At 42.5% G+C, this 17,394-nt stretch overlaps 1 protein-coding gene across 5 annotated transcripts in view; it reads left to right on the top strand.

Annotated features, from left to right (window-relative positions):
• The window catches only part of CFAP47 (cilia and flagella associated protein 47), a 642,607-nt gene that overhangs the window by 298,276 nt on the left and 326,937 nt on the right, over positions 1–17,394 (top strand). For all 5 annotated transcript variants that reach the window (XM_039536653.1, XM_039536643.1, XM_039536662.1 and 2 more), the window contains one exon: positions 5,254–5,437. In XM_039536653.1, the coding sequence (XP_039392587.1) occupies positions 5,254–5,437 (184 nt within the window). The remainder of the gene's footprint in view (positions 1–5,253; positions 5,438–17,394) is intronic.

Raw genomic sequence — 17,394 nt, 5'->3', positions numbered from 1 at the left:
GTGTCTTGGCACAATGGGACATTATTTAAAAGCAGTAGCAACTGGGGATACACACGTGTCCTTCACACACAGCTGAATATTTGAAGCAGTAACAAAAACAGGCTGGATGCCTCTCACCACATGTAGTTTAGCAATGGTTTCCGTATACCATAAACTTGTGTAGTTTAGAGAATGGCAAGAGAGGGAGCTGTAAAAGCTGTAATTATTGAGAAAACTGGCAGAAATGACCAATGATGATGAACAAATTTTTAAGCTTAGGTACATAACAAGGACTAGTTTTGAAGTATGGTTACTTTCTGACATTGGTATTTGCTGAACTAGTTTGTAACTGCTGACCGTGGCAGTACAGTAGAGATACCGTAATATTTGATAGGGCATGCTACTTTTGAGTAATTGAATGTATTAAACCATTAAAGTAATACTGTGATGCTACTATAGTCTGTCAAGTTTAGTTTTTTGGTATGATGGTTGAATGCATACATTTAATTCAAGCTAGTTACTCATTAATATTGTGTTGATCAGAAATCCAGAAATACCTTTTACCAAAAGGAAGAATGTTTTTGTCCTGAAAATTCCTTGTACTCCCTCTGGTTCATAAACCTCAGTGAAGTATCTTGGAAATATCACTTTATCTCAGTTTTAATTGATTACTTAAGCCTGGTCTACACTACGCGTTTAAACCGGTTTTAGGAGCGTTAAACCGATTTAACGCCACACCCGTCCACACTAAGAGGCCCCTTATATAGATTTTAATGGATCTTTAAATCGGTTTCTGTACTCCTCCCCAACGAGAGGAGTAGCTCTAATATCGGGATTAACATATCGGAATAGGGTTAGTGTGGCCGGAAATCGACGGTATTGGCCTCCGGGCGGTATCCCACAGTGCACCACTGTGACCACTCTGGACAGCATTCTGAACTCTGATGCACTGGCCAGATAAACAGGAAAAGCCCCGCAAACTTTTGAAATTCATTTCCCGCTTCCCCAGCGTGGAAAGCTCATCAGCACAGGTGACCACGCACAGCTCATCTACACAGGTAACAATACAGTCTCCTGAGAATCAAAAAAGAGCCCCAGCATGGACTGCACAGGAGGTACTGGATCTGATCGCTATATGGGGAGAGGATTCAGTGCCAACAGAACTGCGTTCAAAAAGACGAAATGAAAAAGTATTTGAAAGAATTGCAAGGTCTATGATGGATAAAGGCCACACATGGGACTCACTGCAGTGCAGAGTGAAGTTAAGGAGCTCAGACAAGCCTACCAGAAAACCAAAGAAGCAAACGGAAGGTCCGGGGCAGGGCCAAAAACATGCCGCTTCTACGCTGAGCTGCATGCAATTTTAGGGGGCTGCGCCACAAGTACCCCACCCCTGTCCGTGGATTCCGAGGTGGGGGTTGTAATCTCTGCCATGGCTGAGGATTATGCGGACAGGGAAGATGACGATGAAGAAGAGGAGGATGAGCTAGCAGAGAGCACACAGCACTCCATGAGCCCCAACAGCCAGGAGCTTTTTCTCACCCTGATGGAATTACTCTCACAAGCCACTACCCCAGACAATGAAGCCATGGAAGGGACCTCTGGTGAGTGTACCTTTGCAAATATCAAAGATTGTTTTTTAAGCAAGCGTTTTTTAATAATTGATTTGCCCTGAAGACTTGGGATGCATTCGCAGACAGTATAGTTACTTAGAAAAGTAGGACACTTTACCACGCCATGCATGTAGCAAGTAATCAGGTATCATTGCATGGCAAAGCATAGCTGTGTATGGTCCCGGTGATTGCTGGCATTCAAGAAGCATCCGTTCTTTATCTCGCTGTGTTATCCTCAGCAAAGTGATATCGTTCAGGGTAACCTGGTTGAAAATCAGGAATTTAATTAAGGGGACAGAGATTGCCATTTTCCTACTGGGTTCGTGGACTGCAGCTTAAAAAAAAATCGTTTCCTGCATGTAGCCAAGCAGGGGGAGGGGAGGAGTGAAATACCGATGAGCTTTTTCGCATTTGGTCAGCAGGGATCTTCCCAGCTAACAGCCACGCGGGGAGGGGTTACTGGCAGTGAGCTTTCATGGTACCAGCCATGCGTTGGGGGGAGGGGTAAAGCACTGCAGAAGCCGAAAGACAGTGGCTTACCATGGCCGCATGCAAGCAGAATTCTGATGCCCGGACCTGTGTCTGTGAGATCTGTAACCCCAGAGCTGCAGGCACTCAGTATTAAGATGAAAAATGCGACCTTGTAGTAAAATCACATGTGCTATGTAAGGTGAATAGTGCTGTTCACTGTGAAAGAGTATAACCATTGTTCTGTAAAATGTATCTTTTTAAATACTTCTCTCCCTTTTTTCCCTCCCTTATGCAGCTGCAAATTTTTCAAGCCTCCCTACTCCATCCCATAAGCTAGCTCAGATAAGGCGGAGGAAAAAGAAGACACGAGATGAGATGTTCTTGGATGTAATGGAAGTAACCCGCAAGGAAAGAGCTCATCTGAATGAGTGGAAGGACGTGGTATCAAATTACAGGAAAGATGCCAGTGAATGTGAGGACAGGAGGGACACCCGAGATCAGAAGTGGCGGCAGGAAGATCAGAGGTAGCGGCAGGAAGATCAGCGGTGGCGGGATGCAACTCTGGGGCTGCTGCGTGATCAAACTGACATGCTCCGGCGTCTGGTGGAGCTTCAGGAACGGTAGCAGGATCACAGAGTGCCACTGCAGCCCCTGTATAACCATCCTCACCCCTCACGATGTTCCACATCCTCCTCACCCAGACATGTAAGAATGCGTGGGGGGAGGCTCCGTGCACCCGCCCACTCCACCCCCGTGGACAGCTCAACCAGAAGGCTGTCATTACTGTGAAATTTTTTTAGTGGGCTTTTCCATCCCTCCTATCCTCCTCCCAAACCACACCCGGGCTACCTTCTCAGTTCTCTCCCTCTTTTTATAATGAATTAATAAAGAATACATGATTTTTAAACTATAGTGCCTTTATTTGCATAAGCAAGCTGTACTCGAAGGGGAGGGTGAGTTGTTTACAGGGAATGACTCAATCAAGGGGGGTGGGTGTTCATCAACAAACACAGCAGTCACACCCTACCCTGGCCAGTGATGAAGCTCGTTTTCAAAGCTTCTCTGATGCGCACCGCTTCCTGGTGTGCTCTTCTAATCTCCCTGGTGTCTGGCTGCGTGTAATCAGCAGCCAGGTGATTTGCCTCAGCCTCCCACCCCGCCATAAAGGTCTCCCCCTTACTCTCTCAGAGATTGTGGAGAACACAGCAAGCAGCAATAACATAGGGGACATTGGTTTGGCTGAGGTCTGAGCGAGTCAGTAATGTGCGCCAGCGCGCCTTTAAACGGCCAAAGGCACATTCCACCACCATTCTGCACTTGCTCAGCCTGTAGTTGAACAGATCCTGACCACTGTCCAGGCTGCCTGTGTATGGCTTCATGAGCCATGGCATCAAGGGGTAGGCTGGGTCCCCCAGGATAACGACAGACATTTCAACATCCCAAACTGTTATTTTCTGGTCTGGGAAGTAATTCCCTTGCTGCAGCCGTTTAAACAGAGTAGTGCTTCTGAATACGCGAGCGTCATGAACCCTCCCTGGCCATCCCACGCGGATGTTGGTGAAACGTCCCTTGTGATCCACCAGTGCTTGCAGCACCATTGAAAAGTACCCCTTCCGGTTTACGTACTGGGTGCCCTGGCGCTCCGATGCCAAGATAGGGATATGGGTTCCATCTATAGTGCCCCCACAGTTAGGGAATCCCAGTGCAGCAAAGCCATCCACTGTGGCCTGCACGTTTCCCAGAGTCACAACCTTTCGTAGCAGCAGCTTAGTGATTGTTTTGACTACTTGCATCACAGCAGCCCCCACAATAGATTTTCCAACTCCAAATTGATTCCCGACTGACCGGTAGCTGTCTGGCGTTGCAAGCTTCCACTGTGAGGGCTGCTCTCATCTTGGTATTATGGCGTTTCAGGGCAGGGGCAAGCAAGTCACAAAGTTCCATGATAGTGCCCTTATGCATGCGAAAGTTTTGCAGCCACTGGGAGTCGTCCCACACCTGCAACACAATGCGGTCCCACCAGTCAGTGCTTGTTTCCCGGGCCCAAAATCGGCGTTCAATGGATAGAATCTGCCCCATTACCATCAGGATCTCCAAAGCGCAGGGGCCCGCGGTTTGAGAGAATTCTGTGTCTACGTCCTCATCACTGTCATCGCTGCGCTGCCGTATCCGCCTCCTCCTCGCCTCGGATTGAAGGTCCTGGTTCACCATATACTGCACGAGAGTGCGCGAGGTGTTTAAAACATGCATGATTGCAGTATTGAGCTGAGCAGGGTCCATGCTTGCTGTGTTATGGCGTCTGCAGAGTTCACCAAGCAAAAAAGGCGTGAAACGGTTGTCTGCTGCTTTCAGGGAGGGAGAGGTGAGGCTGTACCCAGAACCACCCGCGACAATGATTTTTGCCCCATCAGGCACTGGGATCTGAACCCGGAAATTCCAAGGGGCGGGGGAGGCTGCGGGAACTATGGGATAGCTACGGAATAGCTACCCACAGTGCAACGCTCCAGAAGTCGACGCTAGCCTCGGACCGTGGACGCACACCACCGATTTAATGTGTTTAGTGTGGCCGCGTGCACTCGATTTTATACAATCTGTTTTGCTAAACCAGTTTATGTAAAATCGGAATAATCCCGTAGTGTAGACGTACCCATATAAAGCAGTATACAAATTCCTCCTCTCCCCACAAGAAATGTTTGTCACTTCATTGGACTTTCCTTGTTCTTTGTATTGTTCAGCAATTCTGAAGACTTCGTGAAAAAATTCCAGATGTTTCTAGTTTGGAGTAGCAAGTGAAAAAAAATGTTATTGTTCTAGTATATTTTCTTTTTCCTTTCTTACCTTCCTTGAAAAGCTTTGAAGAGTTACAATTTGTTTCTGAGCAGCATGAGAACCCTTTCAGGAACATATAAGGAGGCTTGTAGATCACAAAATTTGTTCACATTCATAAGAGGAAGAGTTTTTAGATTCATTTTATCTATTTGATTCACTATTTTGCAACTTAGAATTAATTGTTTGGGGAACCCATCTGTAGTAATATTTGCAAAAGTTAATAATCAGCTATTCTACCTGTTTAATTATGCACCCTTATTTTGTTTGTCTGAGTCTCTAAAAACAGAATGTATTTACTTTTAAAGTTTTTATTATGGTTGCACTTATTATTCAAACATACATATTGTTCCTTTATTTGCAGAGAGATACACTGTATAGGCCTACTCAATATCCCGAAAAGTTAAAATTTGTGGACTACAGTATAGAAGTGAGCATGCCAGAATATTTTGAAATCCCTGAAAAACTCTCTATTCCTGTGTCAGCAACAAGCAGAGTTAATTCTAAAGCCTTTTCAGAGGAAGACCATCAGGCTGTGAAAGCAACAGGTAATAAGCAACTTATTATTTGAACTGCAACTGATAACTTGGCATCCTTAAATTGTCTTCCTCTCCCAATTCTTTCCCACTATATCCACAAAGGGTATATCTACACAGCATTTTGGAGCGAGTGGCAGCAAGCCTTTCAGCCCAGATGTTCCTCAATGGCCCATCTGATTTTAATAGTTTTTTTTTGGATGGGTGGTGGTTCATAAGTTCAGAACAAACATTTTCAAAGTTATGAAGCCAAATTTACATATTTCCTTATAGCATGGAATACAGACATTTCAAGTGAGATTACTGCAAGCAGCAACTTACAAGTATTTCAGAAAGTCTAAACACTAAATACTTTCTTATAAGACTAATACTTATTTTGAGCAAAACTAACATACAGGTGAACAGGTTTGGTCTCCAGCTTTGAGTTTGTTAGTTCTTAGTTAATGCCTGCAGCCTGGGCAAGAGCTGGCATCTGGCCTGCCAGCCTCACACTCTCCGCCTTATTGCCTTCTAACTCTTATGTTTTCCACTGAGATTTTAAATATTTTCCCCATTGCTCAGCATCTTTTGAATTTCAGACTCCCTCTGCTATTAATTTTTTACAAATTGGAAAATGTGTTACTTACTTACTTTTATAAAACATTTTGAGCAGTTGGTATAGAAATTGTATTTTTCAGTTTGCTGTAATTTGTATGTCATGATATCTGGGCACAGGTATAGTCATATGTAATAGTAACATGAAACCAGTGCTGTCATAGGTTTTTTATTCAAGTTTCAGTACATTTCTTGCCATCAGCTCATGCTAGTGAAAGGCAGTTGGAAGCTTTCGAAGGGTTATGTTCACATTGTCCTGGAATCTTAAAACTCTGTCTGTCCTGTGAGAAGTGAATATTGTCCACAGACCATTGATCGATTGAGAACTGCTGGCCTAATTAGTCATTAAGATATTACATATGTGCAGCATAGCTCTGACAATTAAATTTCCCTTTTGCCTTTCTTTTCTTAAGAAAACAAAAAGCATGAAACCACAACTGCCCATTCACATTAATATTTACAATATGGTCCCAAGTAGCCTTTGAATTTCACTCTTCATTGAGATGTAGCAAGTTTTGCAAGTATAGTTCACTCTCTGATGAAGTGAAAAGGATGGGAAAGGAGTGAATGGCATTGTTGCTGCTGTCGTTTTTCTCCAAGGCTGTGTTAACTGGATTTCAAACAAACAAACAAAAAAAAAACCAGCAGATGAGGATAGCAGGAACAGGTTAAAAAAACCATGGAAAGTTAATTTTTTATCTCCTGTATGACTGTGTTCTGTGTGTTTTTCAATGGGACATTTATACCCTCCGCTACCCAGTTTTAGCCCAGCAGTAATTCCTGGACCAGACAGGCCAGGCTGTGTATTGTGAGGTTACAAAAGAGGAGGGTCCTTGCAAGGCTCTGCTAAAATCTCGGGGCCTGATCTGATGAACAGACCCTTGAAATCATTGAGACTCTATGCATGAGTAATATTGGTGAATGTTGGTTTGTTTACAGGAAAGACCCTTAGGCATGATGAACACCTAGTCACCTGATAAATATGCTGATAAATTATTTCTGATAGCTTATTTCTTCTATTTTTATTTTTACACCAAACCTAGTGAAGGGCCTTAGCACTCAGTAAAGCCTGTTTACATGCAAAGTTTGAAGACTTATTTGCTCAGCCTTTTCAAATTATTGATCAGCAAAGAAAGTCTTCAGATGTTGTATTAGGAACATAGTAATTGCCATTCTGGAGCAGCCCAGTGGTCCACCAAGTCCAGTGTCCTGTCTCTGACAGTGTCCATTACCAGATGATCCACAAGAAGGTGCAAGAAACTCCAGAGTGGTTAATTAAAGAGCAACTTTCCTACAGGGAAAGTTTATTTCTAACCCTTTGGTTAGAGGTTGGCTTATGTCCTGAATCAGGGGAGTTCATATCCCATCCAAAGTATATGTGTAGTCGTTCTTCTCCTCCCTGCCCCCCCCCGCCCGCCCACCAAACTTTTCATTCTTCAGTAGCTTCGAAATGTTGAACTAGGTCTTTAAAATTTCATTCTTTTTAGAGTTCCTTGAGGGTAGTGCTAAAACACAAATACTATCAACAATCTTAAAATCTGTGTCTGTTTGCCTTCGGGGTATCTCTCCCTCCTAACCTGCAGTCCTGCTTTAGGAGAAGAGAATAGCTCTTTTCAGCATAGCCCAGCTGAAAAAAAAAAACTGCCTCAGAGTGCCTTTGGTAGAAAAGCCGTGCCTCTGTCTCTGGGTTCGGAAGACCGCTGCCACCATGTCATGGGTCTAACCCTCACTTGAAACTGGGGGGTTTCAAGTTGAGGACCAGCATGTATCCCCCCACCCTAAAATCCTAGGGTAGGTCTCCTTTTTGCTGCCACCACCCGGTCGAATACGTGGGCTGGGACACCCCTGTTTTCCCCCCTCCTCTTTCCAAAGACGTTCCCTGGGGAAACACAGATCAACTCACAGAGGGAGAAACCTCCCCCCTCCCCTCTCTGCCCGGAGATAAGCTTGTCTCACCACCGAGAGAGAGTTTCTTAGCCCCCTCACCCTGTACCCACAGTAGAAGGGATTTAATCAAATCTTTGTAGAAAGAATTTATTAAAAGAAAAACAAGAAAATACAGAATCTCTATGAGTCCAAGCTGGACACTCATAGGGTATAACCTTGCTAAGTTCTGGAGAGAATCCTCTCTCCTTCTCAGTACAAACAATACAGGCAGAATTAAGAATAATCAATAACAAACACACAGAATTGCAAACATAGGATTATTAGATGAGGACACAAAGTACCTTTCTAATACTCACTATCTTGACTAGAAGAAATTAGTTCAGAAAGATGGAAACTTGCAGAAGACTTGATTAAACATCTGGACCCTTATAACTCCAAACGGCTAAGAACAACACACACAAGAACAGAGAGAAAAAGTTCCCTCCTAGGAATTTTAAATTCTCTTCCCTGATTGATCCTCAGGTCAGGTGTTCACCAGGTACTATGTGTTAACCCTTTACAGGTGGAAACTTAACCCTTAACTAACTATTTATGACATAGGTCTTTAAAATTTCATTCTTTTTAGAGTTCCTTGAGGGTAGTGCTAAAACACAAATACTATCAACAATCTTCATCTGTATCTGAAGCTACAATAATACTACTAATACTAATAAAACTTTCATTCTGCCACTGGAGTTATAATCTTGTACTGAATAGACTGGTTTATACTTTTTTAATATCCTTTGGAATGGGGAACTTTATATTTCCTGTGCCAAGGTGGCTTTTTTGTTATTTCTTTTGGCTTCTGGAACAGTGAGCGAGGGTATGTCCGATCTTCTCTTCTTGAACTTTTATAAAAACAAAGTAGCCTTTTGTCCAGGTCATATGTATTTATCTATAGTGATTTTACCGCTGTTTTTGAACTGGTCAATCTCATTGTCTTTGTTTTTTCTTCTCATAAGCATTAATCTGAAACCTAAATTCACCCTGTATAAATGTGATGTGAAATCCATTATCCAGGCATAATAATTCTTGTGGAAGTTCACATAACTTTGTAATTTATGAAGGTAAGTGCAAAGAGTGAACTATTGTCATATAATTGGTATAATCTGTATGTGTCCTGCCTCTCTTATCAGCTGTTCCTGTTATGTTTTAAATGGGAAGTAACCAACAATTGTTTGACTACATGAGGAAACTGAATGGAATAGCTACTGAGGAATAAGTTATTACACAATAGCTATTCCAGAATATTTGCCTGTGTGGACATTCTATTCCAAAATAAGACACTTCATTCCAGAATAATTAGTCTGCTTTGGAAGTTCACTAATTATTCCAAATAAATGTGATTTTATTCTGGAATAGAGTGTCTACATGGGTAGCCGTTCCAAAATAGCTGTTCCAGTAAATTTCCTCATATAGACAAGCCCTAAGAAATGAGGTAGTGACATGATTCCACAATACCTGCAGGAGTGACACCATCAAGCTATCAGAAAAGGAAAATGGACTAAATGTCACAACAAATACCTGACTAAAGTAAAGTAAATAGGTAGTCTGTTTATTTCTCTCACAACTATTATTTAAATATCTCTGCATTTACTTGGTTGACTTTCATTTTTTTTCAGTACTTGGTGAAGATTATAGTTTCCTGAATTAGCAAAAATGAAAACAGATTCTGATTGATCTTTGGCAGTTCAAAAATAACCATAAATTAAAAGCCACTTGCATTGTAGGCTAGAAACTTGGTACTGTACATATTATGCTTTTGACAGTCATTATTAAGAGGTTGGAATCTATTCAGATATTTAAAATGTTGGTTTCCAGTACTGGCACTGACTGCATAAAGTTAAGATTGTGTAGAATACTCAAAATTATTTCTTAGAATTTTACCTTCAATAGAGATGGATGAAAATGTACTGGGTTAAGTCATAGAATCACAAAATATCAGGGTTGGAAGGGACCTCAGGAGGTCATCTAGTCCAACCCCCTGCTCAAAGCAGGACCAATCCCCAGACAGATTTTTACCCCAGTTCCCTAAATGTCCCCATCAAGGATTAAATTCACAACCTTGGGTTCAGCAGGCTAATGCTCAAACCACTGAGCTATCCCTCCTCCCCTTTAGTCTTATGTTGTTTAAGCTTATGGATACAATATATATGGCAGAATGTCTTACATGGGATACATGGCCAATTTCTTTACCCAAAAAGTTATGAATTGTCAATATGATTACTGAAAATCTTTGTGATGGGTGCAGAAAATCTTGAAAGATAATAAAATGGAAATCAAATGTCTCAGGGAATCCCTTGCAAGCCTCTTGACAAGATAATATATATATATAGTCACTGCATCTGAAAAGACTTTTATGTGAAGCAGACAACACCTTTTATATAAACCAATTTATCTTGACACCAATTTGACTCGCCATGTTTTTTACATACTTTTATGTGTAAATATTTTTACATACTTGTCTTCATGTATTTCACATTGTTATTCATTCATTGGTATCATTGTGACTTGAGGCTGAAATGAAAAATCATTGAACCAGAGCTGTGGCAATGACAAGAGTCAACTCCAAGTCCATTCAGCCTCTTGAATTTTCAAAACACCCACTTGGAATTCATTGCATTGTATTATAGAACATTGCTGTTCTAGCACTGTGGCATGTAGGGAATACAAAACTGGCTTTACTATACTGCATGAAAACCCTTCTTTCTTTTGTCTTATCTGAGAATTTTTTATCGTCTTTGTGTTAAATGTGTTTCTGTGTGTAAGTATATATGACCTAATTAAATAAGAAGTATTAACGGTTTACATTTTTGTATCTGTGCTGCTGGTATTTATTCTTAAAAAAGAAAAGTTGTTTAATTATTAATTTGATTTTTTGTAATTGAACTGCTGCCTGATTATGTGACAATTGATAATTTATTTGATGACGTGTTTTGAGATATCCTAAATTACCTGGTTGTTTTGTCTGGTAGAGGTATCTGTCTATACAGAAGTGTCTATAGAAAATGGTCAACTTTTCTGAATGAGAAATGCAATTACTTATAGAATATTAAAAAATAGTTTGTATAAATTGTTACTATAAACACATATTACAACTTTTTCTGAGTCATTTTCTAATTTTTTAGTTAAAATACACTAAAGTTAGGGACTATCATGCAATATAAATATACAAAAATTTCCAGGAAAAACATAGTTAATATTGAATAACACTGAAATAATCTATATTTACTTCAACCAGAAAAACACTGCAGAGGAGGTTATACTTTTCTTATAAAACACAAATGTTAATCTGAAAATTCTAAGTTAAGTTTGGTATTTGAAAAAATACCAAAAATGCTCCAATGTACAAAAAGTCACTCAAACAACCTTAACTCTGCCCCATTAGTGGGATCTTGAGAGAAACCAGAAATTGAGAAAACAGTGTCTCTCCATCACAGAAATTCTGAGTACAGATAGATAGCAGGATTGGGCATTCATGAGCTGTTATCAGTATGAAGTAGTCTGTCAAATTTGTAAATGGCTAAAGCCCACAAATGGGCTCGTTGGTCTTGAGTGGGCCTAGAAAAAAAATATTTTTGTCATACCTACTGCAAACTGAATTGATACTGTCCTTCTAACCACTATGCTCAGAGCCAGCCTGAGGACTTTTAGTACACATCCCAAATGTAACAGGAGGCAGAGGGGAGAAATTTTTAGCCCATCCCCTCTTTGCTGCAAACTCCTGATGCAGCAGTTTAGAAGATCTGTTTGTTCCTTTTAATGCTAGCAATCAGTTCACATCTGTTCCTGTTTTCTAGACTGTCTTCACAAAGAAAATGGCTAGAAACATACTTTCTTTATTCAAATGAAAGCTGGAAAATCTCCTTTACATTTCAAAGCCTCCACAAACTAGGGAGAACTGTGGCCTTCCTGGGACTTAAAGGCCTACTCTGGAAAAAAAAACAGGGATTTATTTATATGTGTGTGTGTGGTTTATATAATGAAGCCCTTGAGAGACCATATATATATGTATGGTCTCTCAAGGGCTTCATTATATAAATGTATATTCCTAATTACAGAATTTTTCTGGGAAAGTACAGCATGCTGTTGAGCAATTAAAAGAAAAGCTGTATATTATACAGAATAATGTCATGATAATACATATTTGTAAGGCACCAATTTCCATAATATCTGGGAGCCAAATTATGGCCCTCTTTGCTTTTGCCTTGTAAATATGCAAAATATAATGCTACAAAATCAGCATTATTTTGCACCCATATTCTGATTTATTATTAATTATTTGTATTACAGTAGCTCCTAGAGGCCACAACGGACCTGTTCAAAGAGCAGGAGTAATCTGAGCAGAGAAGGGTGCGTAAAGGCTATATGCAAATCAGGGAAGTATCCACTAAAAAATGCTTTCCATGACACCTGAGCTCCATCTAGGAATGCTCCTTACGCAGCCAAAGGTTCTCACAGCCTGCAGAGTAAGAACGGTGTGGGTTTTATGGACGCTAAAGTCAGTTTGCAACAGTTGTGCTCTGGAATTCCTGTCCTGGCCACTGTTACTTTTCGTTGTATGTACTCTGTGTGTCAGCAGGAGCCAGAGCTTGAGCTGAAATGTTCATTTTTTCATCTTAAGGGCCAGTTGTGGCTGATGCCTGTAAATGTTCATAAAGTTGCAAGAAGCCTCCTCCATTGTTTTGGGGCTGGCCACAGTTGCAGGTCTTGCATTCTGTGTCTTGGTCCCTCCCTCCAACACTGCCACCCTTTGATGATCCAAAAGTAGCTTGGAGTCTCCAGGGACCCTTGAGTTGCAGATCTCAGTCACAAATGTTGGATATACACCCTCAGTGAGAGGGGGTCAGACAACCTCAGCTTTTTCCCCGGTCAGTCTTCCTAATAGTAAAATGTAGGCAACTTGTTCTCGTCCAGGACTCAATTTCTGGGAAATACACTCAACTGTACTCTGAATTAATTAGGTTGCATAAACCCACTGAGAGGTGCGTACTGTGATCAGTGTCAGGCTACATCTACGCTGCGAGCTAAGGGTGTGATTCCCCAGCTTGTGTGCACATACTTGCTGTAGTTTGATGAGAGCGAGCATGAGTGTATATAGCTGCAGTAATGCAGGCAGCAGCAGCATGGCTTAGCCGTGCCACATACCCACTGGTTTCAGGTAGATTTGTATGTACTTGCTGCTGCTGCTGCCCATGCTACCATGGCTATCCTGTTATTTATACTTTTGGGAGCTCTCATTGAGCTATAGTGAGTATGTGTAGTTGAGCAGGGGAATCACACCTCTAGCTTGTAGTGTAGATATAGCCTTAGAAATACTTAAACATGGTTGATACAGTGGGCCAGATTCATCTCTCAGTCCACAGTGAGGTAAATCCAGACTGAGTCCAGAGAGTGTTGCATTCCAGCAACATGGCCACTGCCTATTATATTTTTGTGAGCAGCCAATCGAACACACTCAGCACCTTGTGTGAAGGAATCCATTGTCACATTAAAAAAAAAAAGACAAAAGGAACGAAATACTGTCTCCATTTTTAAAGCACAAAGCAGAATGTTTTTTCCATAAAGCTTATTCAGAGCCATGCTACCCTGTCACTTAGGAAGTAACCCAGGAGCCCAGGAGAGAGAGCAGCTCAGAGCTATAGTAGCAATTAATTTCTCCTACTGAGAGTGAAGAATGTCTCCCTGTTTGGAAGTATGTGGCCTTTGCATGAAGTAGGGGGCAGGATGTCACAAAGGTGGGGATGGAGATGGTGAGTTAAGACTGCAAAGTACAACACTAAGGCTTCTATGTTTTCTGCTGCTTGGTCTGGAGTCCTGCCTGCTACAGCATTAGCTACTGATCATGAAATTTAGGGGGGTTTTCTTTGTTTGTTTTTTTAAAAAGGAGAAAGACTAATGAACTGTACAAAGCAATTGAAACACATTGCAATTTTTTTTATGTACAGGCTTTCATTAGTGGTGTTCAAGTTATCAGCAGGAGGTAAACCCGGCTTCCTCCTGTGCAGTTCATAGCAGGACCCAGATGCAGCGGAATCAGTGTGTTTCTGCTGCATTGTGGAGGAAGGGCAGGATTTGGGGAGCCTGTGTAGAGGGGTCACGCGTCCTACATTCTGTAGGGCCAGTGTGCTTATCTTAGTGGAGAACATAATAATTTCCAGTATTTGATTGCACTGATGGTTCATCTAGTGCAGCATCCTATCTTGGAGAGGCCAGAAGCAGCCTTATGATAGGCCTTTGTGTGATAAACTGCCCCCAGAGAAAGGTTCCTCCTAACTTCCAGTCATTAGATGTTGGTTCATGCCCTGAACTATGACAATTAATAGTCCTTCAAAAATGATTATTTTTTAATGTTTACTATTATAAATTTGGACATTCTTGTTATCTGTATAAATATTCATTTTTTCAATCCTGCTAAACTCTTCATCTCACTTATGTCTTGTGGCTATGAGTTACACTGTCTAATTGTGCATTGTATAAAAAGTATATTATGGCACATGTCACCAGGTGGTGCTATAACATATCATTTCATGGTGCTTGCTCTTGGGAAGACAGTCTTTGTAGTTAGTCTTTTATATGGACGGTTCAGAGGTGAGGGAGCTGTGCAAGCAGCAGGAGAATTTGCTTTATGCTTCTGATTAGAGAGAAGTAGTCAAGAGGCAGTTGCTTCCTGGGATCTGAAACTGCTGGAAGAAGGGATTGTCCTGCACGTGCTATTTGACTATCATGATTCAGGAATGGTGTATGCATGTACAATTAAATAAAAGTAAGTTACACTTAGAGCAGGGATGTGAAAACTTTTTGGCCCGAGGGCCACATCTCAGAATAGAAATTGTATGGCAGGCCATGAATTCTCACACAATTGAGGTTGGGGTGAGGACTCTGGTTCTGGGAGTGGGCTCTGGGGTGGGGCTGGGGATGAGGAGTTTAGTGTGTAGGAGGGTGCTCTGGGTGGGGACCAAGGGGCTTGGAGAGTGGGAGGCAGATCAGGGCTGGGGCATGAGGTGTAGGGAGGGATGCAGGTTCTGGCTGGGGGTGCAGGCTCTGGGGTGGGGCTGGAGATGAGAGGTTTGGGATGCAGGAGGGTGCTCCAGGCTGGGATCAAGGGGTTTGGAGAGTGGGAGGTAGATCAGGGCTGGGGTTGGGGCACGGGGAGAGGCTAGGGTGCAGGCTCTGAGCAGCTTTTACCTCAAGTGGCTCCTGGAAGCAGTGGCATGTCTCTTCTCCGGCTCCTACGTGGAGGCATGGCCAGGCAGATCTGCATGCTGCCCCATCCACAGGCACTGCCCCTGCAGCTTCCATTGGAGCATTGGAGGGGGCCATTGGAACATGTAGGAGCTGGAGCAGGGGCTATGCCACAGCTTCCGGGAGCCGTGTGGTGAGGCCCCGGACCCAGTGCCTGGCTGGAGCGCCAGAGCGGGGCTGAGCTGTGTGGTGCAGCCCCCAATCCAGCGCCCCGGCTGGAGCGCCGGAGCAGGGCAAGCCCCAGACCCCACTCCCCAGCCGGAGCTCGCGGGCTGTAGTTTGCCCACCACTGATTTGGAGTACATCCATTGGAAATCCACCTTCAAGCAGCCAGACATCTGCTACCATGTGACATAGGAATGACACTGGTGTCATAATAAAGGGACAACTAGGATTCCTTTTAGTCAGTTTTGAGGTTGCCACCTTTCAATTTCATTGAATGTTCCCTTGCACTTGTATCAAGACAGGGTGAATAGAATTTACCGATGGGCCTTCTCTCTGCCATTCATTATTTTCTATACTTATGTCATATCTCCATTTATTAATGTCCTCCCTAGGGTAAATAATCCTAATCCTTTCAATCTCTCTTTGAGAAGTTTTCCATCCTGCTAATCATTCTCATCCCTTCCTCTGACAACCTTCTAATCCTGTAATATTAATTTTGAGGCAGGATGACCAGAACTGCACACAGTATTCCATATGAGGCTGTACCCTAGATTCACATAATAGCATTATAAAATTTTCTACATTTTCCCTCCTATTCCATATGCATTTTTAATATTTGGTTATTTGTTTTGATCGCTTCCTCACATTGAGCAGAGATCTGCACTGGGCTGCGCCTGTTGTTTTTATTTTATTTTTCCTAAATTGATGCAGTTAATTTAGAACCCAGAAAGGTTTATGGATAGTTCAAATAATGCCTTCCAATGTGCACTACTTGGCAATTATCAACATATCATTTCATTTGCCATTGTGTTGCTCATCCACCTAGCTTAATTAGGCTGAGAGTGAGGGAGGTACAGGAAAGGTCTGGAGGAGAGGCCTTTGTGAAGCAGACTCTTGAGGTGTAGCTTAAGCTTTGGACCAAAAAAATAATCTTGACACTGACCCAAAGCTTCCATCTGGCCTTCTGCTTGCAGCAGTCTTACTATGTAGGGAGAGGATTTCAAGTGAACTCACAACATGTATGAAGAGGGTAGAGAGCTTGGAAAATATGAATTTCACCATTGAAACTATATTGCCAAATAGATACAATGTCACGACTAGGGCGTGAGCAGTTAAACCTAATGGTCAGAGCAGGAGTCAGGTGTCAGGCCTAGTCGGGTACCAGAGGATCAGAGTTCAAGACAGGCCAGAGGGCAAACCAGGGGCCAGGTGTCAGGAAGCAAGCAGGGTCAGAAGCCAGAGTCTGGGATCTCTCATGCACACAGCGTCTGAAGCAAGACAGGCAAGCAGTCTGTATTGTTGTTCAGCCAACTTCCTGTCATGGCTTCCTGGCTTACATACCAGTGCCAGTCAATCAGTGGGCTGTGAGGAGTTGCTATGCAGGTCCTGCTTGGCAGTACTTCCTTCTGGGCCCAGCCTCACAGAGTCCTCCCCTAGGAGCCCAGCCTAAGCCTCCTATGATGATATGGAGGTGTCAGTGACCCAGGTCCCCTGCAGGTTCTTACATACAAGTCTGTTCCAGATACAGCAGGGGTGTTGAGCATTGCAGCTGGAGCAATAGCTTCAATGTAATTTACCTGCCAGAAGCCTTCTTTGGACATTGGCTGTCAGATGTCCTTATACATCCATTTGAAGACTAGCCAGAGAATGATGGACTCTCCTGACTCTGAGACAACTGCCAGGAAAGAGCTGTAAAGAAAAATAGTTCTACAAATGCACAGTTCCAAAGGCAAAAGAGTCTGGAGACAGTTCAGGGGCAGGAGAGATTGGAAGTTGAAAGAGGTCTGGGAACTGCACTAACATGGACCATTTGGTCCAGCTTCAAGTAGAAAGAAAAAAAAATGTGAAGAGGAAGCATCTGAAAGAAATAAACATGAAATATGTATTGTTGTGATTAGCCACATGGAAGGTATTTCAGGGTGCATCAGATCAGATCACACTTTCAGGAAGCTGGGAGAAGTTATTGCATTCATCTGTCCTCTAGGAGAGGAGAAACCAGCCTGGTGAGCAGCCAGATGGCTAACACAACCAGGAGGTAT

This window comes from Mauremys reevesii, linkage group 1, assembly GCF_016161935.1.
Source record: "Mauremys reevesii isolate NIE-2019 linkage group 1, ASM1616193v1, whole genome shotgun sequence".
Taxonomy (NCBI): domain Eukaryota; kingdom Metazoa; phylum Chordata; order Testudines; family Geoemydidae; genus Mauremys; species Mauremys reevesii.
The sequence above is the reverse complement of the archived record's forward strand: the minus strand, read 5'-3'. Positions and strand labels throughout refer to the sequence as shown.